Source organism: Lathamus discolor, chromosome 22 (genome assembly GCF_037157495.1).
Source record: "Lathamus discolor isolate bLatDis1 chromosome 22, bLatDis1.hap1, whole genome shotgun sequence".
Lineage (NCBI taxonomy): Eukaryota > Metazoa > Chordata > Aves > Psittaciformes > Psittacidae > Lathamus > Lathamus discolor.
This window is the reverse complement of record NC_088905.1, coordinates 3,739,170-3,765,779: the sequence shown is the minus strand read 5'-3', so window position 1 is coordinate 3,765,779 and position 26,610 is coordinate 3,739,170. Positions and strand designations below refer to the sequence as shown.

The 26,610-nt window shown below is 40.9% G+C and overlaps 1 protein-coding gene across 3 annotated transcripts in view; it reads left to right on the top strand.

Moving 5' to 3' along the window:
• PPP2R2A (protein phosphatase 2 regulatory subunit Balpha) overlaps window positions 1-24,064 on the top strand; it is a 44,368-nt gene extending 20,304 nt beyond the window's left edge. For all 3 annotated transcript variants that reach the window (XM_065659426.1, XM_065659428.1, XM_065659427.1), the window contains 8 exons: window positions 13,174-13,271; window positions 16,510-16,675; window positions 17,243-17,355; window positions 17,621-17,798; window positions 18,487-18,651; window positions 19,136-19,305; window positions 20,128-20,219; window positions 21,097-24,064. In XM_065659426.1, coding sequence (XP_065515498.1) covers window positions 13,174-13,271; window positions 16,510-16,675; window positions 17,243-17,355; window positions 17,621-17,798; window positions 18,487-18,651; window positions 19,136-19,305; window positions 20,128-20,219; window positions 21,097-21,376 — 1,262 coding nt within the window. In that variant the 3' untranslated portion in view covers window positions 21,377-24,064. The remainder of the gene's footprint in view (window positions 1-13,173; window positions 13,272-16,509; window positions 16,676-17,242; window positions 17,356-17,620; window positions 17,799-18,486; window positions 18,652-19,135; window positions 19,306-20,127; window positions 20,220-21,096) is intronic.
• Window positions 24,065-26,610: the final 2,546 nt, after the last annotated feature.

Genomic DNA, 26,610 nt, shown 5'->3' with positions numbered 1-26,610 from the left:
CATGTCTTAGGAGTGTTATGAGCACTTCTGTAAGCATTGTATTTAAGTCCTGAAGGAGCCTGGTGAGTGTGTAGAGCTGTGACTGAACCCTAAGAATACAGGTTTTCCAGGCTTGAGACAGAGTTGTGATCTCCTCAGTCTTCCCTCTGCGTATGGTTAGTGGGATGTCCTTCACCTGCGGGTCAGCAGGAGTGTTTTCAGAGAGGTGGGGAACAGTGGCACTCTTCTCCTCTGAATGGAGGAGGTTTAATTTCTCTGTTCCAGTATAAAGTTAATTCTGGAAAATCGGTAAACATGGATTTTTGGCCTCGGCAGTGCTAAAATTGAGATGTTAGTTTCTTGGAAACTGGCTATGCAGGAACAGTTCGTTGTAACTTTATTAATACTATGTTGTAAAGTAAAGCTCTGCAGGCAGAAAATACGTTGGAACAAGTTGTGTACCAGAGGCCTAAAGCCAGACAAATGCTGTGTTAGAGCAGAAATAATCAAATCTGTTATTTATAAGCCTTTTTGTCTTGACTCTCATATTGCTCAGCAAGTCCCTCAGTTTTGAGAGTGATAGAACATTCAGGCACCTAAAGGGATCTTATATGAAATATTTGTGGGCATGAAGTTAGTTCCTACTACAGTTAGTTTTGTTCCCTATAATGAGATACGTGGGACCTGTATGTGATTTTACAGACAGAAGGACAGAAATGGTGAGTAACTCCATGACTAAATTCTCCACAATACAAGCATAACTTAACCTTTTTGTCATCTTTGTTCTGGAAGATCTGTCATAAATGAGTGTAGGGTTTGCAGGCCGAACAGTGCTGCTGTAAATGAGAGTACAACTTGTGTGGATCACGTTAGAAATTGCCTTAGCTTCCAGAATTCTGTGGCATGTGATCGAAGCCAAAGGTTTGGGGCTTCTTTGCTTGCACCTAAACAGGGACACTTAATTCTGCCAGGTTAAGTGTAACTGCCGAGTGCTGTGATGAGCGGGGCACAAGCATACCTAGGCCAGGTATCTAATCATCAGATGGATTTTATTTAGTACATGATGCTTTCAGAATGAGTAAGTTAATAGTTAAAATGCATTTAGGTTCTTAAACATAGGTGTTGCTTAAGTACTTCATTTACTTGATATTGCTAGTGTTCTTGTTTATATTTCACATCAAAAACATCCTTTCTGATGGAGTGTTAGATAGCAATTAAATTCAGGGGTGCACAGTCCTTGACAGTTCTGTTATCCAGAGGGTGGAAACAACTGTTCCCAGTCTGGGTTTTTAATATTATAATCCTACCTTGAGTGAGGAGGAGTGCACACTGTGATTGAAGGGGGATTGTTGCAAACCTGTGTGACACATTCTCAGTAGGAAGGCTGTTCTTCTTTCCTCAGCTGAAAACAGGCTGAAGCTTTACAGGTTGGAAGCTCTCAGCAGCTGAATTTTGTGATGTTCAGAAAACTGAGCCCCCCAGTAGCTTTCCTATTGTACAGCTGGCTGGTATTGGAAAATGCACAAGTGTTGGACTTGCTGATGATTCCGTTTTGTTCAAGAGCCAGAGCAGTTCTGCTGGTTGGAGGGAGGAAAGGTTGTGGACAGATTTTAAAATGATTATTATGTATTATTTTAGACGATATTTTTGTATTTGATTTTTGCAGTGGCTGCAAAGAACAGGCTCAAGGAGAAGCTGTGACCTCTAACTGCTTGTTCCTCCTTGTGAATAAGTGTTGTAGTTCCACAACCTGTGAGATTATTCACCCGCCTTTCTAAGGTTATTTAGGACGGGTACCAGGAGTGGGTCTGGATTTCTGCCACTTCTGCCTCTTATGTTTATGATATTAATAAACTGGTGTCAAATGTCCTGGGAACGGGTGATGCAGGTTGAAAGACCTTTGTTTCAGCCAACAATAGACCTGAATTAGTGTGAATAGGAAAAGCAAATAGGCACTTCCTGTCATATTTTAAGGAACACTTGAGTTTGGGGCAGTATGCTATTAAGAGATTGAAACTAAATGCTCATCATTTGCTTTTTGTCCCTAGTAAAATGTTCCCTGTGTGTATATGCACATGTATTCGTCTTTCTAAATAGGATTGCAGTACTAATACAATAATAACATCATCATATGTTTGACTCTTTTTTAGGATATTCTTCAGGGGAAAAACTGTAAACTCGTGTAATGAAGAGCTAAGGAGGGCAATTGTCTTAGTTGTTGCTTTCCTAATCGGGTTTGCTTCCATACTAGAACTTGGGGGCCTCTTGCAGAGACTGTAAACTATTTGAATAAAAATATCCGGGTGGTGCTTCAGACCACCTTGAGGTTCAGTTGCCTTTCACAGGGTATTGTAAAAGCCAGAACAATGCTGTTTGCGGTTTCAAGGCAGAGGATGCCTATAGAGACTCAAGGGAATTCGTATTAGGTATTAAATAATGCTTTGTTACTGAGTTTGAAGAATTTTCAGGCTGATCTAGCTTGTGTTGAGTTGAAAAATTGGTGTCTTGAACAAATGCTGTTTGCACTTTGCAGTAATATGCAAAGTTTTATTTGGATAGTGGCAGTCTAACAGAGCTGTGGAGGGCTATAAGAAGCTTCATACACACGCCCCTCTCAGTGCCAGGGGTGAGAAGGATCATAGGATACATGAGCTTAGGTCTGTGTGTAAAATATACCCTCAGAGGTCCTAGTAATGCGTAGGTGAGGGCAGCTCCCAGGGGACTGCAGCCATAAGGGCTCCAACTAATGTCCTACTATTCTCAGAGTGTGATGTTCTTTACATCTCTGATGCTGGTGCTGAGTTAACCTTCCCAGTTACACACACACTTCCTCGGTGTGGGCAGCCAGGTCAGCAGGAGCATTTTCTGGTTGTTGCGTCTTGACTGATGTAAATACATTCAATGCCCTGCTTCTCTGAATATGGTTAGACTCTCTGCTCTGGTCTCCCACTAGATGGTGTCCAGCTTAGGGGCAGGACAAGGTACTGGGAATGCTGTTGGTTTGCAGCCTGTCATGAACTAAAGGTACTGCTGTGGTCGGTTTATTCTCTGTCAGCCAGTGGAAGAAGGGAATTGGCCTGTTGGTTTCCCATGCATGTGTTCTGGAAGGAACTGCAGGAATGTCTGCAGGTTTAAAAATAGCAAGTAATTAATCAGGGTGATGAGGGTTAATGATTTCTATCCAGAAAGCAAACAGCTTTGCTTTTGTTTATATAGCGAGAACATTCTTCTACCTGCTGCTGGTGCGAGTTTAATATGAGAGGATTTTTCACTGTAATTCTTGAAGCACTTTATTTGTAACTAATTTGGGGTTAAAAACCTGAATCTGTTTAATTCTCAGATGGAGTGGTTTCGAGGCAGCAGTTCAGGATAGTTTTCAGCTCTACAGGTTGGTTTCTTCTGTAGCTTTACAATGAAGTTTGCATAAAAGGAGTTTTAGGATGTGGTGCCAGATTTGGTGAGGAGAAATAAAACCTCTACAGAGAGGTACAGTAATTTAGTGGTTATAGTAATTGTGGTACAGGTATTGTCTCACCAGTCCCACGATGGAGCACAGTTCTAAGTCAATTTAAGGTGTAAAAGTTCTTTCCCAAAGCTCACACTAATTTTTAATGTGACTGCTTTAACTGCTATCACAAAGATGAAACTTTAAAGCAATCTAATGTCATTTTAAGTGGTAGGAAGTTGGGACTAATCTGTTCAGGTTAGTGTAGGTCACATCTGTTTTCAAAGCGCTTTGACCTGCTCCTATTTTGTTGTCTCTGCTTTTCTCTGTGCCACCACAGGTGTCTTTGAGTCTGTGTGCTGAAGACTTTGAATTTCCTACTATAGATGGAGGCAGGAAGCCAGTGGTCTGAGGTTTAATTCAGTTTCCTTTCTGTTCTAGCAGTGCCAAATGCTGACCTTGTTTAGGGAGCTGCCGTAAGTGTAAGCTTGTGGAGACTGCACATAGAGACAGAGATGCAGTTAACTGGCATTTCAGTTGTGGGCTCCGTAGCCTTCTGCAAGTACAGCTCTGCTGTCTGGAGATGGGGTTGCTCCTCAGCATGTTGCCTGTATTGTCCCCCCCAGCAGATTATTTTTATAATACCCTCAGTTCAGTCTTAATGAACTCTGTCAGCTTAGGAAAAAACAAACTGCTCCATGTAAGTGAAGTGTTTTAGGGATCATTCACTAGAGTTTGAGGCGGTGGTCAAAGGAGGTGATTACAGTGTTCCCTGTAGTGACTTCTGCTGCTTCTGAAAGTGGCTGTTGTTTTAGCACACTTGTTCGTTGGCCTCCTGCCTTGGTCCAAAAATGGACCATGGGGGCAGCTGGGGATATGAATTTGCTGGTGGAAACTTGACCTGAATGGGGATGTTGGAGCTTACAACAAACAGCAGTTGCCCAGAGAGGCACAGTAATTGTTTACCAAACACAAGAATTAAACTGTTAAGTATGCTGCTACCTGTACAACCTAAAAAGTGCACTCCGTGTTCAATAGTACAGTCTGTGAGTTGTGTCTAAATGAGGAAGTTGCTTTAATATCACAGTTAAGATCACTTAAAGACTTCTGTGTAAGGAGCTGCTTTTCCAGGCGAGAGGTACTGCATTGTGGTAGATGGTGAGCCTGTTCCCTGCTTTACTGTTACACTTCATCTGCATTTGTTACTATTCCAACTTGTAAAGGGTTTTGAGAGTCACTTCTATTTCAGTTCTGCTCTCTGCAGTTCTAATGCCATCCTCTCACTATTGCTCTGCAGCCAGGAGCAGCTTCTGTTGCATAGGGCAGATGGATTTGGAGTTGTATTCTTTGAGCATTGAGCCTAGTAAAGCTCTTTAGGAGAATTACTAGCCTTACCTAAAGCCAATGGCAACAAGATTAACGTATCACTGTATCATTTCAGTGGGAGGGAATGGAAGTTTGCTGTTGTTTTTTTTGGCTAAGTGCTGAGGTTTAACAAAAATGGTCGTTTGTATAAATTCACAAAACCACAGAACCACATTATTTTGACCATATGACTTAAGTTGCATTATCTCTAGGCTATCTAAGAACATGTTATAAATGCATCTGTAAATTCTAAGCCATCTTAAGATGCATACATCCTGTGACACGCTTCTTGCAGTGCTGCTTCCTGCTCTTAGCTTGTATTGTTCCTGCTTCCATTAAAAAAAGTGACTTAATTCAAGCTCCTACTTCTGAAGCTTGGTGATAAGGGTTCTTGCTGCCATTGCCCATTTGTAGATTTGGCAGCATGAAGAGTAGTATCAGGAGGATGTGGCAAACTTAAGGATACTGTCTGAGCCACACTCTGCTATGGAAGAGCAGAGCCCTGCTTCTCAGCACACAGTGAACTGATGCAGAGCTGCAAGGTAGGCACTGGTCATGTTAATGTGACTTGGGAAGGTACATGACAAAGCTCGGTCAGGAGATGGGTCCAACCTTTATTTTAGGGAGCTGAACAGAAAGTTAAAAATGAGATGTGTAATAATAATAGCAATGAGTAAATCACTCAGGCTGTCAAACCCAAAGTTGAACTCCAGTTGAGTCTAGGGCTTGCCTGCTCAGAACATGACTTTTTTCTTCAAAGATTGGCAAAGTTGGAGAGAGAAGGGGAGAACAAAGAGGCAATAAAAGAGAAAATGGAAATACAGGATCATCCAAGAAATAGGTGGGAAATAGGGGGGTTAGGACTGCTTGAGAAGGTGTAGATTTGGTTAATTTACTTAGGGTGAGTAGCTTGTGCAGGAAATTGAAGATGTGAAGTGCTACATGTATTCCCTGTTTGGAGACTGGTATCTTGTGTGTGTATGTTACACATAGATACATATGTAAACAGGACTGGGAGAGTCCCAACAGTTAAATACACCTTTACCAAACAGGACCAGAGTGCTTCCAGAACCGGTGGGGAAGGTGCTGAGTTCAGGGCCATAGCATGCTTCTTCCAGCGTCACAAGGCTGCAGCGCTTGGAATGAACATGGATGCTCGGGAACTCTCTGGAAATCCTTCTCCCTGAGTGCAGATTTCCCAGACTTGCCCAAGCCAACAAAACCAGCTCAATTACTGTCTGCTGCTTGAACCGCGGCTTGGGCTCCGGCGTGTTTGTGCTCTCCCCCTGGCAGGGCCAGCGGCAGTGTGAAGCTTAGCTGGCCCTCATACAAATTCCACTCCCCTCCCTGGTAAGCAGGGAGCTTTGTGCGCTCTTTGTGTGCAGCAGGATTGCAGGCCTGGTACTTGGGAGAGAACAAGTAACCAGCTGGCTCCTGCAGTGCTGCAGGGCGCAGGAGTGGGGATTTTTGCCACAAGGTAACCCCTTTCTTTACTGCTGTTACACCGTTTTCATCCTGTCTCCATGCTTCTGAGGGATTAATAAATATTTTAATGGCCTCTCCTAGTAGAGATGTATTTAAAGGACTCCTGGAATGACTCTTGAGAAGTAAATTGAACAGTAGGAATGCTTTATCCCAGCTGCCTTTGGTTTTGTTGCCTGGTCACTTCTGAGAAATGGAATGAATGCGAAGAATCACTCTTGAAAGTGAATGAAGGGAAATGAAGTCAATAGTAAAACTGGTCATGGTAACTTGAAAGTATCCTTGTGTTCCCTTCCTCCCCCTCTACATACGTAAATTAGGGATGAGGCTGGAATGCAAAGGGTGTTTTCTTTTATACCACCAGTACTAAATAGCTCCTGTCATTTTCCTCACTCTTTCTCTTGTGCTTAGAGTTGCGGTATCCTCTGTTGGGAGCTCTCCTTTCTGCAACAGACATGTATTTAAGCAGCCTTTCTGATCACGTTGAGGTTAACACTCCTTTCTTTAGCTTCACAGCCTTAATACACAATATATTGGGACTCTTGGTAAGTGTGGTGTGATGTTGGGATGGCTCAAACAATGAGTGCATTGTGTAGCTTAAAAATACTCAAAGCCTTGGAAGAGCTTTTGTTTTGTCTGTAGTGTTTTTGGTTGTTTCTTTTGTTCCCCTCTCACAATGAAGTACATGACTACAAACCAGAATAAAGGTACTGGAAATAAGAAAGTCAATAACAAGTCCTATATTGCTGTGATTGGCTGCGACTTGAGTCTGAGTTTTTGGAAGTTGCATCTGTTCAGTACTCTGAAGAGGAAGGTTTTGCCTCACCTTGGATCAGAAAGGACCAAACACATTCTCAAGTGATTTGCACGTACTTATGGTCCCCAAGTTCTCCTGGACAGATACTTCTGCTCAGCTTTGAGAGTGTTGACTTGATCTTCAGAGATAGTGTGGGAAGAATGGCGCTGGTATGCACAGTAATTGTGTGTTGAACTCAAATACTTCACTGTCTTTATTCCTCATGAGGTTCATCCAGTCCTGCTGCTACTTCAGTCTGAGGCTTTTTGAGCTTCCTGGGATTTTAACAATAATCCTAAAAGTTGGTTTCTCTGGGATTTCTGTTCCAAAGTTTCCAAAGTATCCTTGGAATGATCACTTAATGCTTAGTTTGATCAAAAGGGTTTCTTCTATGCTTAAGGCTGGCAAACTGAGGTAGTGGGCTCCACGTTTGGCCAGTGAATTGTCTTTTTACTCCTTAGGACAGAACACCGGGCTAGAAGTAATCTGCTCTGCATAACAGACAAGATTGGTTTCAGTTGCTGCTTTGGAAAATTCCAGAAATAGTATTTTGAGCCACGGGAAGGTGCAGAAACAAGGACTAAGGATCAAAATGGTTTTTAAAATACTGCAATTCTTTGTTAGGCCTTGGGAACATCAGGAGATTGCTCCACTTGTGCAAACAGACCGATTGACTTGCTCTCTGCTTAGGCAGCAGATCAACGTGAGTCCAACAACTTGCCCAGAAACCTTTTGGGTCTGGTGAAATAAAGACGCTCTTTGTTCACGGCTGTGATTGACTTGCTGCTGTGGAGTAGGTGACATGTTTTGCCTACCAAGCATGTTTTATAAGCAGAGTGTATATAAAGTTCATGGTACATTAAAATAGATAGCTTCTTCTGTACTAATAAAATAGCTTTTATTCTATTATTGGGAACAAATTTAATACAGAATTGCTTTTCAGGCTCACAATGGGCCTCTTGGAACTAAGTAATTGGGTTGCATTATTTTTTTTTTTCCGCTTGTTTGGATGCCTAAAGCTGTTTTTTTCTTTTATTCCATCGACCTGTAACAGTGCTCAAACTTCAGCACAACTTTTTCTCTTCGCATTTCAGCAAAGCTGCTTGTGATAGTGCATGTGTGGTTCTTGTTCAGCATTCACTGAAGGCCCCCAGAGTATGAAAGTGGTTTTTAGCCTCTGTCATGGAATTTTCCTTATTTCAAACACTGCTTTCCTTTAAAGGGGGAGTAAAGCATTGTTGTTGGAGAGATGTGTTGGATTCCTTTATTCTTCTGTCTTTGAACAATGTATTTTCACTTGAACTGGTCATCTTCCATATGTGTACTGGCCCAGTGCCTCAGATTTTCAGGCCAGCTGTATCCTGCCTGACAGAGCAGGTGAACTGCACCAGCAACAGTTGTAATAAATATTGACTGTGAATTCTGAAATTGGGATTGTTCTCTTTGGAAGCCTGCTGGGAAACGGGTCAGGTTTGTGGTGAGTCACTGTTCTCTTACTACATGATATATCAGAAGTGTGTGGCTGTCACTGGTTAAGATTGCTTGGGAGCTTCTGGTACCTTTCCTTTTCACATGGTGAACTGCAAATGCCTCAAGCATTTCCTAAAGCATTATCAGGTGCTTGAGATAAATGTGGCCCAGTCATTCCCCCTTCCTTGTTCTAGAAACCTTGTTTTGATTCCTTGGGTTTGTCTGGTTCCTGTCTCCTTCTACCATAAGAAAAGCAAGTCTCATTTGAAGGTAGTGAAGGTAAGTGCCCAGACCTTGCTGGTGGGCGCACTTAAAGTGAAGGTGTATCATTGAAGCAATACATAAAAACCTTAGAGCAGGTTGAGAAAGTAAAAGGTCACTGCAAAGGAGAAGCAATGTTGACGCAGTTGCCAGGAAGTCAAGTGTAGCTGTTGTATTTGGAGAGCTGTGAGGAGGCTTTGAGGACTTCTGGGAGCACAGGCTCTGCACCCTTTGCAGGTGCTGATGGGTCAGGGACCCATCAGTTCAGTGGGAGCCTTGGTTTGGCTATAGTGTGTTTTGGTCCTTTGAAGTAGGGTTACAACAAACAGTACTGTAGTTTTGTTTAATTCATAGCATCCCTCGGCAACGTACATGTGCAACAAGAGTAAAGAGATCTTAGGCTGTGTAGGGGATGCCCTCCCTCTGATCCTCCCTTACTTTCGGATCACTGAAACCTGTTATTTGGAGGTATTTAGTCTCTGAAGTGTTTCTAGTATTGGCCAGAAATGTTAATGAAGGGATATTTAGGTGGAACTAAATACATCTGTGCAAGTAAGTACTTCTAAACACTCTAGTAACCCCTAAGCTGTCTATCCCAAGTTATATAAGAGGGAGGAGCTTAGTACAGGTATTGCAGGTAAGCTGCAGGAATGTAGATCTAAATTTCTGTCCTGGTTTTGCTTTTGTCAGAATGATGTATTCACCACCTGTGTCTGGTGTTGCCCTGTAGTGTTTTACAACAATCTCAGCATTTGAAATGTCTTCAGCATTTAAATGTTTCATCTTGGTGTCAAAGATGCCTCAAGATGTTTGGGCAGAGGAGAGAGACAAGGCTGATCTCCAAGTCACAGCTAGCTTGGTGGAAGCTGTTAACAGATAATGCTATCTAACTGTATCCTGTGAGGGGTATGGTTATCAGATAAGGTTCTGGTGGTTATTTGTCTCTGATACTGGTACTTGAAGAAGAGGGCATTGAAATGAATTTAGCAGTAAACAACAGAATGCAGCAGTTCCCAAAAGCCAGTGGTGCTGGTGACAACTGAGGGGGGCTCTACATATGCTTCTCCCTTAAATATTCCTCCCTGGTGCTCTTTGCGTAGAAGGGATCATTTACAAGCTTCTGGGCAGTGAGAGCAGCCCTCGGTGTTTGCAAGACTCCCACCTAGAGACTGTAGCAAAAATAGCATGCACAAAAGGGAGGAGGCTGAGGGAAGGCAGCGCGTTCTAAAGATGCTCTTTTGCCCGTTGCGGTGCTGAAGGACTAAAATAACCCTCCATGTAACTGTCATGGGAATTGTAGTTACCATTTGAAAAGGAAAGGATAACGTTGGTGCTTTTTATTTTGGCAACGAGGGTGTTAATACAGATGAAAATACCCAAGTGAATCAGTGCACTGCGGAAGATGAAATGCTTCCCCTGTCAATTCTCAAACACTATTAAATCCACCCAGTTCAACACCAGTGCCTTGATGTCTGTCTCTTTCTTTGACCAAGGTATGGGAATACAATATCCTTAACGGTGAGTTACTGGATTTAAAATGCGTGACTGGTTGCTTTGCTCTCCAGTACTGATTGTTTGGTATGAACTATGCATCTCAGCCCTAGTTTGGGGCTGGTTAAGAAGAAATCTGTTTTCTGCCTACTTTTTTTAGCCCATTTGTTTTGTCCTTGGAAAGGGAACGGTCCAGGATCACAATGTAAAAGGCATGTTGGGTTCTAGAGATGTATCTTGAGTTTAGAAACTATTTAATTTGTTGTTGTGATTGCTGCTGAAGAATGTATCCTGTTTCTAATGTAAAATTGATCCAAGTACTTGAAAAGGTCTTTTGCATAGGGTTGGTCTGCACCAGGGAGTTTTCAGACCCTTGTTACCACTGACCGAGCCTGCTGGACTTTTTGACAGTGTGGGGATGTTAGTACTGGAAATTCATTCATGCGTTTGAGTATCAAGACAAAGCAGGACTTGGATCACCTTGGAGATCACTGACATTGGGCGTGGATAATAGTGAAAGTTAAAGTAAATGCAGAAAGAATGCCTAGAATGGTTCCAGACAAGTGGTTAGCTTTCTGCTATATTTGAGATTTGTAGAATTATTAATTCTAGGTATCTACATAATTAAATATATATTATATCAGAAAATGGAGGGTTTATCCCTTTAAGGTTTTTCTAGCTGTTGTTGTTGCCTGATCTAATCTTAAGTCTTTTGACCTTGTAAAACTTTTCAGTGACTTCACCAAGTAAGCACTAGGATGAAATTACCCATCTATGCTTAGATGGATATTTAAGATTTTTAAGGCAATTTTTTCTTTGCTGTTCCCCTTCCACATACATGGGCACTTTTAGATCTGCTGCTAACTTGTGTATTGTCTTCTCTAAGACTGGCATAGCTTGCAATGGTTTTCAGAACAGTAATTATTCTGTATAGTTCTCACTATCAATAAGTGAGTTATCTTAGTTTTCTTCAATGAATTGATAACTTCCTTAAGGTCTTACCCTATCAGAGGATTACAACAATGTGGTTTGCATTGTAAGGAGTAGTTGGAATTAGATTGCTCAGTTTGCTCTTGGCTCTTTCTGCAGACTGGATTTGATTGTGTGTTATCTTTATGCCCCGTTCACCTGTGATAGGTACATACTGAATGTGCCATATCTTCATCTGAATAGTATGTGGTCTTAGGTCTTACAGATGTGAGAGGAATCGCTTAATCTTGTTCACAAACACGTGAATGAATGGCTAAAGTAACCATAAACCTCCAGGAAAAAAAACGATGTGCTTTCAAATCAAGGTTTTCCTATGTGTGATCTGGATCCTGGTTTAACTACGCACAGGTTTACATCACATTTATGTCCTTAACCAGTGTTCTTGGGAAATAGCAGCCGGTTTGTGTTTCAGTAGTGTCAGGTTATTGTGGCGAGGGAGGTCCATAGAAATAATCTTGTGTTTAGCCATAGTTAGGTGGCAGTTTGTGCTGGATATGTGAAAACACAACTGAGCTGTATGGACCTGTTCATGCCAAGAATCTGACTCTGCATCTTTTGGCTGGTGTGTCTGGGCTGTCTTTGCATTGTGCTGTGCTCAGACATACAGACTGCATGCTCCTGGCTGCTGTGTAATGCAGTTATGGAAGAACAGCTTGCTCATGTCCTCGGAGGCCACCGCCCATGTGTTTGGGACAACCCAAGGATGATGTAAGTTTCTTTTTGGTATTAAGATGAATAAGAGGAAAGTCCTGTGTGTTTCACTGCTTCACAATGAAATACCCCTGTTGCTGTTCGTGATAAGATAGCGTCTGTGCTATGCTGCATGATAGTGCTGGTTTAAATCCAGCAGTAGCTTCTGGTCTGTAGAGCAGGTACCACCAGCCCTTTCATAACTCTAAAACATGTAGAACCCATCCAATCAAAAATGTGGATACACTGTTTTATCTCCATTAGACTGACATGAGAGCAGACTAGCCCGAAGACTTGCATGTGTCAAAACTTGCAGGTATTTTCTTCTGCAGAAAACTAGATTTATATGTTTGTTTTGCAGCTTGAAGTGTTTGAAGAATGATTTGGCTCCTGATTCTGCTGTTTGAAAGTACGAGGGGCGTGTGTGCATTCGAGAACATGAATCAGTGTGTGTGAGCTTAACTCATAATTCGTCCGTTTTGCTCTACAAGCAGATCACTTTGATACTAGGTCATTGTCAATGTATATTCCCCATTTAATTTTAGCACTCCATATAAAAGTGTGCGTGGCAATGGAAACTGTCCTCATCCAGAAGAGATACTCAAGTTTTTTAGAGAGTCTGTTGAATTGATTTCCTAATTTTCTGTAGCTGTTTTTGTTCCACTTCCTTGCATTCCTTAGACACTGATGTCTGACCATCTCCACCCTAAGATGTTTTGCCCTTGAGTTATTACATGTGTTCATAGTCCTTACAAAATAAAAAAGCTTTGAAATTGTATGGGTAATGATTGTATCTAAATCTCTTACCAGAAAGAATGGAGAAAATACAGGTAGGGGTATGTATATACATAATCTCTCTGCTCTTAGAGTACACATAAAATCCATTTCTATACTATACTGGAGTCACAACAGAGAAACACCTCTAAGAGGTGATGATGTAAAACCTTTAAAACCAACTCAGTGCACAACGCTGAACTTGGAACTCTGGCATGGTGAACTGTATGTACTAGTGTGAAATGTATAGCTTGAAAAAATTACTTCTGTATTTTTTAAGAACTCCCTACTTGCACTTTACTTCAACATAAAGGTACTTAAACTGAATCAAAGTGTGCATTTTCTTTTTTACTTATAATCGTAGCTTTCTCGAACACTTCATATTTAGGAGAATTATGAACTTAATGGGTTTATTTCTGTTCCCATGCAGCGGATATAATTTCTACAGTAGAATTTAACCATTCTGGAGAGTTGTTAGCAACAGGAGACAAAGGAGGTAGAGTTGTCATCTTTCAACAGGAGCAGGAGGTGAGTGCTAACTATGTGAGGTATATTTAATACTCTGCTCTGTTCTCATTCATTCTCTTTTTAAAGAGGAGGTTACACAAAGTGCATGATGTGTAATCAGTGATTAAAATAATTAAACTTAAGAGTGAAGAAATTATTGAGAACTTTAGTGATGCTGTTGGAAATTAATGTCTTAAAACACTTTGATTGTGGCCTAAAGAGTGCTTAAGGTGAAAACAAAGCAGGGGGCTAGGACACAGAAAGACCTTGGGGAAGCTGAAGCTGGTTGGTTTGTAATGACTGCTTGGCTGTGATGATTATTTCAGATTTCACTGTAGTGGGGGAAATCAAAGTTGTCCCTAAGTGAGTTTGCAACTGACCTAAGATGTCCTTGTCCATTCTGATATCAAACAGGTAAAATCCTAGAATAATAGTAGCAAAGGTTATCTCTTCATCTTATACTTGTTCTTTTGGTCTTTGCAGAATTCTACAGACAAATCTTCTGATGCTAGGAAAGGGCCTCTACCTTAGTGTTGAGAGGAGAAGTGAGATGGAGTGCTTGGTTTTTTAACTGAAGCTGTAGTTAGAAGTTGACTAGGTTAGAACTTATTTCAAGGAGAGGATGAAAGGCACTTCTGTCACTGCCTAGAATGGTCGTGCTGGTACTTCTTTCCTTAGTGTTTCATTCAATTTCAACTCTAAAAGTCCTCAACTTTAAAAATCCTACAGTTCCCGAGAGCAAGCTCCTTTCTGCTGGTACGAGGCAACTCCAGGACAGGGCCTTCTCTTGACAAGTCATCGTGGTCAGGGGGAGCCATCTAGTGGGGTGTTCCCGGCTGGCCTGCCTCTGCCTGGGTTGCTTTGGCCAGAGTCTGGGGTGGACATAGTCCCTCCTGTAATCTGGCTTTAGTTTTGGGGGGCACAAACCCTTGTGTTTTGTCACTCTGAGCTTTGCTTGCATCCTTTAAGGATCCTTTAATGAAGCTTAAATAGCTATTTGCTTCCTTGCAAATGAGTTGTCTTTAAATGCCTACATTTGGTTTTGATGTGTAACCTATGGCTCATATCCTTACGATCTATGAAGCTTGGTACAGTGGGAACCACCTGGGTTATCAGATTGAGTTGCACAGTGTTGTTTTTGGCATAATTTGACTTCTCAGTGTTTAGGGAATGAGCAACGGGGACTTGATTCCCTAGTGCGTTAGTAGTGAGTTATGCTACAGGCACAACTGTCTAGAGCAAGTTTTATGTGTTAGGAGTATGAACTATGAACTATTCAAGTTGGATTTAGGTACCACTTCCTATCACACTGCATTTGAGTGCTTTTCAGACGGTATGTACAGGAAGAAAACCACTAACCCATAAGCACAATAAGCTTAATATACAAGCTTGTGCAACTTCACCCACTACCAGAAGGCTGCTACCTCTGGGCTGGAACATGATGGCCCTTCTGCAAGGAGAAGCAAGTGACATTACACAAGGAGCAGGCAGGAAATGAATACTGTATCTAATTGAAACTGAAGGAGGAATTTGCGTAGGCAGCCTGTAATTACCTAAATTGGAATTTAACATGAGGCACTTGGGCCAACACCTCTTCTTGGGTGGATTTTTTTGAGTGCCATGCGATAGTCTGATGGTTTAAATTTTGCCTTTATCCCAAGGGTGGATTTCATCTCTTCATACATTACTCTAGTCCTTTACTACTCTACTACTCTAATAGAGCTTTGCTAGACTCCACAAGAAGTATATTTAAGACTCAGTCGCTATGGTAAGTATGGAATTGAAGGAAAGTTCCCTGAATCATGCATGACCAGCATTTCCTAAAGCACAATAGATTTCCTTTTGAAGTTGCCTGTTCTGGGCAGTGACCCTGCTTTAACTTGCTAGGTCTAACTGAAACTTGGAACAAAGGTTCTTCCATTCTCTAGGGTGGGAAAGCCAGTGCAATTGATAGGTGTGGTACAACATCCTAGTGCCAAATTGTATTTCTAAGCATTTTGTCCACATTTCCCTCCCCCACAGCTTATTGTAAAGTGTAAGAACTCCTGCCAGCTATTAATGTAAGGGTAGGAAGCAAGAGAAAATGATGTGAGGAATGTGATACATGTGGGCTTGCAAGGATCATATCAAGAAATACGTTCTCATGAGGTACTAAGGGATGAAATGAATAGATGGACATGGGACACACAAGGGAAGGAAGGAGCAAAGTCCGTAGTCAAGAACATATCCCAGGAAAGGCAATCTCATGAGGGAGGTGGGACAGGAATATATTGCAAAATTAAGCTTAAATTAATTTCAGGTACCCCAAGTAAGCAGTGCTTCCAAAATGGGAATTTAAGGTTCAGTTCACCCAGTGCAGTATTGCTGTTAAGAAGCCACTGCCTAAAACATAGCTTGTAGGAAGAGGAATTGTGCAGGTTTGGAGGCTTTTCGGTTTTCCAGACAGTTCCATCTTGCGCAGGCTGACTGCAGGTGTGACTTTTCATGTCAGAGGTGTATTACAGCAGAGGTGGGGTTTTTTTCCTTCCCACCCCCATCTCCAAATGAGGAAGAAAAAGCTGCTTAAGCAGTTTAGAAGGTCTTGGGGAATGTGGAGCTGCTTGTATAAATTTAGAGGTGACATGTGGGATTTCGATAGTGTGCCTAGCAAGCTGAACTTGCCCACAGAGTAGATCTGACATATGTGTGGCTGTGTAGTTCTCTTGGGGAACGTTCTTCTTAAAAGACAAAGGTGGAAGTATTAAAGATGAGAGAATGATGAAGATTTTTGAGGGGTTTTTTGTTTTTTAAGAAAAGAAACCTTACCATGCCTACGATGTTTAGGTAAAATGTTAGTCTGTAAGCCGATCTGCTTGGAATTAATATGAGAACTTGTTGGAGATGATATTCATGTGGCTGAGGGGAGTTTCTGGAAGGTCTAGGAATCCAGAGTTGCTGCCATAACTGTCTCTGACGTTTTCTTAGCCAGAATGATAGGAACTGTAATCAAAACCTTGCAAAAGAGACGATCCTCATTTTTGCCTGTTCCACAGGCTCATTGCAGTAAGGCAAGTTGTACACCAAAGGGTACTCATGGCAGGTCTGGCATAGGCAACCAGAGAGTGTAGTCTTAACCTATTTTTATGCTATTTTTTTATGCTAACTAGCAGTCTGCCTGTGTATCTTGCTGCATAAATATCTAGTTCTGGCTTCTGCCTGCAGCCTTGAAAAGCATTCTGCACATTGCATACATATCTTGATCATTTAATTCTCTTTTTAGAACAAAACCCAGTCTCACAGTAGAGGAGAATACAATGTTTACAGTACCTTTCAAAGCCATGAACCAGAGTTTGACTACTTGAAAAGTTTAGAAATTGAAGAGAAGATCAACAAAATTAGGTGGTTACCCCAGAAAAATGCTGCTCAGTTTTTATTGTCTACAAATGGTAAGTTATGACTTCACAGTTCATTTTGCGTGGTAACCTCATTGCATACGTTTGCTATTAGGCTTTTTCTCTGATTCTCTCCACTTCCAAAAGGCCAGAAGCAAGTTGGTTTTTAGTCCATGTTTCTAGGGATGTGGCTGTGCACGAGTTACTGTTTGAACTGTCCTGTTCTTCTGGCTCACCTGGATGCAGGAGTTCCATAGCATGGGGTGGTGTATTAGCCTTTTCTGATATGGTTGTTTTAGAGCAGTGGGGCTTGGTGAAGGTGTCATTGAGTACCTTCACCTGTGTATCACTAACTGTGAGCGAGCTGACATTAATCATTCATAACAGTCCCCATTCTAATTGAAACTCGCTGTAACTTTATAAAGAACAAACCGCGGAGGAGGTCTTTCAAATGCTTTTTATCTTTTCTTGTTTTCTCCAAGCAGTATTTTTGTCTCTTTCGGTACACGTAGGTGGTCTTGCTTGAAGGCTTCGTGTTAAAGTGCATCAACTGTGAAGATGAGTATCTTTCCTACAGCTTTGATTTTATTTTTTTTTTAAACTGTGGCTGCTTTATTTCAGATAAAACCATAAAGTTATGGAAAATCAGTGAAAGGGACAAAAGACCAGAGGGTTATAATTTAAAGGAGGAAGATGGACGGTATAGGGATCCTACTACAGTTACAACACTACGGGTGAGTAGTTCACTTGGTGGATTAGCTACACTCAAGTGATTTCTCCACTCCCTCCCCTGGCACCACAGATTAGCCTGTGGCTTAGTGAGTAACTGTCCCATCACATTATTAAGGTTACATTTTCTGTCATGCTAGCTGGCAGACATTTACTTCTGAGGTGATACTGATATTTTAATTGACTTGATGTATGCGAGCAGTGTGTTTGAGTGCTACTGTGTTTGTAGTACACTTGCATCTCAAACTTCTGTTGCTTTGTATTTTGCAGGTGCCAGTATTCAGGCCCATGGACCTCATGGTTGAAGCTAGTCCACGAAGAATATTTGCCAATGCTCACACGTATCACATCAATTCCATCTCCATTAATAGCGATTATGAAACGTACTTATCTGCAGATGACTTGCGGATTAACCTGTGGCACCTAGAAATTACAGACAGAAGTTTTAGTATCTTTTTTTGGTTACAACAAAGCTGTTGGATTTTCTTTCCTTTCCTGAAAAGCTTTTTGTGTAGTGTGTCTCTCCACATCCTGGGTATTTCTCCCTGTTCCTGCTGAAGAGGTGGCTCAGCATGAGCTGTATAAGGAGTAGTTGTCATTTGCATGGTGCAAAACAATCTTAGAAGAGGAAAAAAAGCTGAAGGTTTCAAGTGAGATGAGCAGTTCTGGAAGGCAGGATCACAGTAAACTATCTTGTGAACATATTCTTGACTTGCAGTAAGAAGCAAGTCAGAAGTAACATCCTTCTCTTAACAGTGCTTATGCCTTTTTGCCTTCTGGCCTAACCATCAACCCCTCTCATGTGCACCTGCAGATGTTGTAGGCAGTAGGATGACAGGAATATGTTTGCAGATGCCTTCTTTATAATGTAGTACTTAAAACTGAAACAAAATAAAGTTCTGTGTGAAAAATCTTTGACATATACTAAGCAGTCTTTTGCTGTTAGAAGCATTAACTTCAAACTGCTATAGAATGCATTGTTATAGTTTTGTTTTCTAGACAAACTGAGACTTGACTCTCACTTTTATCCAGTTTGTGACTGGGTCCCACAGTCCTGAAAAAGCATTGCTGGATGCTTTTAAAGCTGAAAGATGGGTTGTGAAAACTGGAGACCATTTCTTAACAAAATGCTGTAGATATTGTAGATATTAAGCCTGCCAACATGGAGGAGCTTACAGAGGTGATAACAGCGGCAGAGTTCCACCCAAACAGCTGTAACACATTTGTGTACAGCAGCAGTAAAGGAACGATTCGTCTCTGTGATATGAGAGCATCAGCACTCTGTGACCGACATTCAAAATGTAAGTTCTGTCTTGCACTGTTTGTTGTCATTTTCTGGAATATGATTATCTTGCTGCTAGATGAAACAAGGCACTGATTAGGAATAGATTAAGCATTGACCTGTGTGTATTTGTGTTGGATTTCTGAAGTGTATTGACTAGATAGATCTAAAGCCTATATTCTAAATAAATCTTAAAGTTAGGTTCATGTTTTGCCAAAGTAATGAATAAAATTATTAGCAGCTTAAGCTGGGGAGTCTGCCTAGACAATGAGCTAGGAATGGCCTTCTGCAGGCTTCAGGAGGCCAAATACTAGTTGCTTGGTGTGTACTTGATGCTAGAAATCTTACATGTATGAATGAAGACTCCAAGTATTAGTGAGTAGTTCACTTACTTAGAAGTGGATTGTGGCAAGGTTATTGAGAGGTTGTTAACCTAATGTGGGTGTATTGTATTGGATGGACACAAGCTTACTTCTTGAAATGCCTGTCTTATTTTCCTACAGTGTTTGAAGAACCAGAAGATCCTAGCAACAGATCATTTTTCTCTGAAATAATCTCTTCCATATCTGATGTCAAATTTAGCCATAGTGGTCGATACATGATGACTAGAGATTATCTGTCAGTGAAGATCTGGGATTTAAATATGGAAAACAGACCTGTGGAAACATACCAGGTATTTGGTAAAGATGATGTAGGCTAGAAATTATAAACCGTGAAGGATACTGAGTCTTACTAATAGTCTTGATGTAGCAGTTAGACTTTTGTCTACAGATGACTATATCCAGGGAAAGCATTGGTGGGATTTGTGTGTTTCACACGTGTGCTTAAGGATCTTGCTAGTTGCAGGCTGACTGCAGAACCCAAACCCATGTTTGGGTATGAAAAAGCCTCCCTCTTGCCCAATAAAGGTTATCTTCAGCAGTAAGATAGCATAAGTCTTCAGATGACTTTATATTCTTGTGTTCCTTCCTGGGAAAAGTGGGAGGAGGTAAAACATTTCCTTTGCAGAAGATGTTTTTAGCCAGCACTGAAAATTGCTGTGGTGTTTCCTGTATAAGGAAATTTGGGAAGGGATCTTCTCATCTGACATAGGAAAATCATGTCATCAAGACATCAGTCGCCAAAGCATGATTTTTAGAAATAAGCAAAGTCTTTCAGGTATCTGAAAGGGTAGTGAGGGTATGATTGCTGCTTGGAGAGGGAAAGCGTTCTGAAGGGCTGCCCAGTTCTGGGAGACAGCTCTTTCCTTCCCTGAATGATTTGCTACTATTTGAGTTCATGTGAAGTCTTTGTAGAGCAGAACATGTTAATTCAGGCCTCTGTTCATTGTGCTCCTCATCCATCCAGAGGAGGGTGCTGTGTGTGCTCCAGTGGAGAGGGTGTGAGCAGTCACGTACTTCATTATGTTTGGAACAGAGTCTGTGCAGGTTGTTTTATAGGCGTGCAGGTTCAATATTCCTTCAGTTTATCTACCTCAGTTTTTTTCTTTTTGCAGGTGCATGAATACCTCAGAAGTAAACTTTGCTCACTCTATGAGAATGATTGCATTTTTGACAAATTTGAATGCTGTTGGAATGGATCAGACAGGCAAGTTTAATTCTTCTCTCTATGCACTTAAGTTATTAAAATGGGCAACTTGAAGCATGGCCTCCTATCTGTCTGGTTTTTATTCAAGGACTGGCTTGGATAATATTTTAGTACTTTAATAAATTTACATGGATGTATATTAGCTCTTAATCCTTGATGTAGCAAAGCATGTTCTGATTAAGCTGCCTTGTCAGCAAGTAGGACACTTACGAAAAACCTTCTAGGGATTCTCTTTGTTACAACAAGTTGTTAAGTTTGCCTTGCTTGGGCATGGCTGACTAGCGAATAATACCATTTAAGACAACTATTGCTTTTGTGTTAATCATGTCATTAACTGCTTATTGCTAGATCTAAATCAGTTCATTGTAGCCCTACCAGTATTGTCAGATAGAGGTTGTTGGGGTATTTTTAACTTTAAGTATTCTTTGAGGCAAAGGAAGGGCAGGGAAACTTGTAAGTGTATTTGTCTTGTAAGAACCTCCTGTAAGGTATCAAACCGAACTCCGTATGTTTGTTAGTACCTGAATTCATGCAACTTTCATGTAACTAAAATTACGTGGCTAAAAATATGATGTATTTTGCTTTTGTTAGCTTGCTTCCTCACGTGTGTGAGAAGCAAACTGAGTGATGACAAATTAAAGTGCTTAGGTAACTGGACCTTTTAAGGTACCTGCTTTAAGGAGAAAGATGTTATTTTTTTTAATCTATAAAACGTTCCAATACCTTAGTTTCACTTTAGTGTGTAGAAGGTAATGGCAAGGATGCCTACTTTCTGATTATACAATAAGGCATGATCTTCATTGGGACCCTCAGGCTTCATGCAAGGAGAGGTTATTTTCAACTGAACTGTTCCTTTCTTCTTTTTCCCTCTCTGCAGCATTGTCATGACAGGATCTTACAACAACTTCTTCAGAATGTTTGACAGGAACACAAAGCGAGACATCACCTTAGAGGCATCCCGGGAAAACAACAAGCCCCGTACCGTGTTGAAGCCCCGTAAAGTATGTGCAAGTGGTAAGCGAAAGAAGGATGAAATCAGTGTTGACAGCCTAGACTTCAACAAGAAGATTCTACACACAGCCTGGCATCCTAAGGAAAACATCATTGCCGTAGCTACTACAAACAACTTGTATATATTTCAAGACAAAATGAATTAGGGTTGGCATTCCTACCTGAAGAGTCCACTTCCTGCATAGTTGAAATAGTTGAATCTAGCATTTGTACCTGTAAACGAAAGAGAATGAGAGGTCCATTATGGCACCCCCTTTCCAGTGTTTAAAAATGTGCCATATGACAACACACTTTTATAGCTACATGGAGAAAGCTCTGTTGATGTGTTACTGCATTCTTCTCCATGTCTGCTAGCCATTTAGGTGAGGATAGGGCACTTTTTAATTTAAATGACTACTTGCACCATCTTGCCTAATGGACTAGATTGGACTGTATCAACATCGGTTTACTCCACTTTTTATGCCTTCCATTGTGATGACGTCCAACACAGGGAAAGCCTTCAGTCATGCTATGGGATTTAATTGTGTAACCTCATTACTGTATCATTCGTGGCCCCCTTTTTTTATTAAATACAGCTCATTCTTGCTGTGGCTTGTAGCATTCCTCCTCCTTCTGGCCTCCTGGACTCCCCCTTTCCTTTTCACCCCCCTCCACCTCGCCTTGGTGGTGGTGTAGAAAAAACCCAACAAAATAAAGCACATGAAATGGGTCCGTTTGGGGTCAGTGGTAAAGGGGGTCTGTGTTGCAACCAATGTTTTAATAAACAGTTGACTGTAATCACTCCTTGCCATGTCTGGCACCAAAAAAAAAAAAAAAAAAAAAAAGAAAATAAGGAAAAAAACAAACTACTGAATAAAAGTGACAAAGAATGGAGAATCTGGGTTTTTTTTTTTTTTGTTTTTTTTTTTTTTAATCTACCTCTTTATACAAATACTCTGTGTTTTACCTTAGATGCATGAAAATAAAATGATGTTTTTTGTAATGATTTTAACCAGTATTAATTATTTTTCATGGGAACGAAGAGAGGGAGGGATTTCACAAGTAGCTGCATTCGTTCATGAATGACCAGAACACCACTTCCATTTCAAGTCCATGAACTGCTGTCAGATTTTGCCACAATCTGAACAGGTCAGATACTGTTCCAGTATCCTTGAAGGCTCTTTTTTAAAAATCCTATTGCTTAAATTGGAAGAGGAATAGAATTTTCAGGTTTTAAAATCTGTTTTACGGGACTAACGTCTTAATGTTTGGTTTTGTCCTGGTTTCTTCAATGCCTTGTTTTAGGATACAATACCTTTAATGCCTTGTTTAGAGTACAAAGTCCCCTGTGGCTTTATAAACTGTTGTCTGAACTCTTGTCTGGCAGTATGATGTTCTGTAGTGCACAATACCACGTGATTACATAGATAATGACTACACTGCATTCTGAGATGCTCTATTTTCTGTATTTTATTGCTATCAGTAACTGAGTGGAAATGTAGTTTTACCATGCAAGTGTTGCTTTTGGCTTTGCAAAGTTACTGCACTAACAGAAATGTTAAATGGTGCAACGATCAGAAAATACGTGGAGTACAGAAGCTGCATGAAATAAGTGTTCATAGTTATTTGAGAGATTTAAACTCTTCAGCAAATAAGGCTTATCCAAAGATGAACTAGATATCGATGCTTTATAAGGCTCATGAGTTTTTACCTCCAGATATTTTTGCTAATTGTGCTTTTAGGTTTCTTCCTCCTTCAAAGAAATGTTCAGAATGAAGTTTGAAAGTCGTAGTGAACTTACCCTGACTGGGAGAATTTTCACTTTTCAGTTACCTATATTTAAATTATTTCTGTGGCTTAGTTATAGGTAGTTATTATGATGCCTTTATTATTTGATCAACTAAGATACTGTTTCTGCTGTAAAATTATGGCTGGGTTAGAGGCTAACAAGACTACTATTGCAGTCTAACTCCTTGTGCAGTGGTTTGAAAATGTAAAAATTCTAATATTTATTAGATCTGGTTCTCTTAAATACAGTATTTGTCTTGTAACATGCATGCCTGACCATGAGCCTTTGTAAGGGGTTTACCTTAATTTTTTTTCACCTGTTAGCCTTGTAAAGAATTGAACTGCCCCAGAGACAGCAACTGTTCTCCAATGGGTGAATAAACTAATAGGCCCTATTCCTGCTTGCATAGCATGTGACTAATTTTACTCATGACTATACTTGCTAATAGTTATGGAAACAACTTGTTGAGTAACATTAATCATGTGTATAGGTGTTTACAGGATCAGGGCCAAGGTTTATTCTTTCTCTTATCACAAGGGTGAAGAGGTAAATAGATGCTTCTTTTGCATCAGAGCTGGTAAAATTCATCTCCGTTTTGTGAAGAAGGGTGTAGGTTTAATGACTGCTATTTTGGGAAGTTGGAGGGTCATGGTATTAAGACTGCCACACTTGTATCTATCCCGAATGATGCACTGAATACCTGAGAAGTTGCTTAGCACAGAGACAGAAGGAAGTGAGGATGTGAAGATGACACAGAAGGGAACAGGTAGATTTCCCAGAGGACAAAGTGCAGCCTCCAAGCAATACTACAGTCAAGCGAAACCACCTCAGACCTCAGCTGTGCATGTCGGGATGGAATCGGGGGTTCTAACGCTAGTCTTGGGCAGGAGTTTTGCTTTTGGCAGTAGCAGCGATCCCTGGCATGTCATCTGAGGTTTAATTTATCCTCACCAAAACCAGCTACTGACTTCGGTGTCATACTATCCAACTAGAGAATTCTCTAAGCACACTGTCCATTGACATATGCTGTAAAACTTATATTTTATTAATAAAAGTATGCATAGAATACATCTTGTCAGGTTGCTTATTATCCTCTGTCCTGGCCCTCTCCTTTTTCTCTTATTTGCAGGTGGTTTTGAAATTATAGATCTCTTCCCTCCAGCACATTGCCTGGTGCCCCATTACACTACTCCTGCATTGTGATTTCTGGGTGTCTACTGGAGCACTTCCCAGGCAGGTGGTGCTGGGGTGCCCAACAGCAGCTGCTCTGCTCTAGAGGTCTCCTCCAGTGCCCCATGAAATAGTATGAATCTCAGTTCTCTATCCTTTAATACCAGATGAAATACAGACAAGTTGTGTTCCCTGCTGTCTCATCTGGAAGCAGAATGCCAAGAACCGCTACTTAAGCAGTTAGTATCTGTAAAATTACAGGCATACTCTGAACCTCAGCGATCCTGCTGTCAACAGTTAACGTTCATTGTAAGCTGGTTATCCAACTGGTACAATGCTGGGGGGTCAGAGTTCTGTGGCTGTTGTGTCTTCACTATTTTCCTGTTGAGAGGTGCCTGATGCAGTTGAATATGCAGCAACACCCTGCTTTCCCTTCCTGTTGAGGCAGGACTAACTCCTACTCCAGCATTTATTATTTAACTACATATTCTTTAACTCTCAGCCAAACTGGAAAAGCCATGGTGCTGATAAGCAGAAACCTGTACTTCCCTCTCTTAGGGAGGAGCCGCTGGATGATGGAATGCTAATACTTTTGTAATTATTTTATTGTTGGCTCTGGAATTAGTTGTTCATAGGCATAACATAATCTCCTTTGCACTGGTCTTCAGCTCTTCACCTCAGGCTGCAGAGAAGGTGTACAGCCTCCCAGTTCACAAGATACCCTTCTGACATAAATTGAACAAAAGCTGTTTCCTTTTGCCCTTTCCCATGTCATTAAGTCCAAGGATGGATGTACTGGATCGAGATGTGTGAGGTGTGCTGAAGTAAGGTTGCTGTTTAATGACTAGTGGTGTGTTACGTGACTTGTGTTTGCGTTTAGCAAACATTTATTTAACCTGATACAGGAAGGTTTGGGCTTGTAAAAATGAGTGGTGGAAGAAAGCGATAGTGGCTGGAATAGAAAGAGTGAGCATTTCTTTCTACACTGATACAACTGAGACACTAAAAAACTGTGAGTTCCATTTCTATACCAAATCTACTTTTGTATTTTAATAACCTCAACCTTTTGCAAATAATCCATCTATTGTTTCTCCTCCACAAGAGCCCTTTCAATTCTGTCGGTGCTCTCCACTAGGAGGCAAAATGTTACTAAAGAGAGGTGGATGCTTCAGAAATGCAAGGGATCATGGTTAGATGCTGTGACTGTCCCTCGAAGCCGTCTTCAGAATTGCCAGTCATCTGCAAGGACTATATGTTTGATCAGTTGTTGTTAGATATAAAAAACAAGCAAGGCATTTCCAGGATGCATCATCACTACCTCTGGCATGAAGATACCAACCAAGGTGTGGAGGGAAAAGACTGTTTGCTGGCTGGTGGATGCTGGCATCCATTTTAGCAACAGCTTAGTATTTTTTTCAGATTTGGGGCATAGAAGTACAACATGAAGAAAATAAAAGTAATTGCAGCATGTTTAAATTGTTCCTTACTTATATTGCTTCAAATGTTTACACCACCTTGGAACTGTGAGAATAGAGGGGTGGGATTAGGTTGGCTCTGCTCTTCAAGATAAATGATGTGGCTTGGTACTTGTTTGATTTTTATCAACTTAAAGGCTTTTTCTAACTTTCCAGAAGAAAAACCTGACTGCGCTTCGGTGCACATGGCCTTTCCCAGGAATTTATGGCCATTGTTTCTCTTCTATTAACATGCGGTTTTCTGTTCCTCCAACCTTGCTATTGTCATAGCATTTTCCATCCAAGGATTCAAATTACTTTACAAACATTAATTACATCACCCAACTGCCTTCAGGAATCTGTGTAGTGGTTAGAGCACAGGGCTGAAAGTCAGGACTTCTGAATGCTATTTCTGGCTCTGCATTGACTCACTCTATAATCTTGATCAATTTATTTCTGACTCAGAAGTTTTAATAGTCCCACTTTACTGATAAATATTCATGCCACAGGTATTACAGCAAATGTTTCCTGAATGCTGGAGGTGACAAATAGTCATGATGCTGGCCTGATTGTCCGGGTTGCAAAGTAGGATAGGGTTACCTGGGCAGGTTTTCTATTCAAAATTGTAAGCACCTTATTGTTCTGATTCCAATCTGGAAGTTATCTGTGGCCTTCATGATTTATGAAATTATTTAAATTACTGCTTTGGCTTTATTACACACAGCCAATTCCCTACCAGTGGTATCCCAGAGACACACAGATTTTCCACAAGGTCACACATTCCGTACAGTCACACAGTCCATTTGGTAAGCATGGTGCAGTAAAATCCTACAATTTGTATTTTCATGGCTGCTGATGGGAGGGGTTTATGATATAAAAGGCTCCTTTACTGCTGCTGGGAAGCAAAACACTTACGTATGTGTGTGTGAGATGGGACTGAAGGTACACTACCAAAACCACTATAGGCAAAATGAACCTTGAAGTTTAA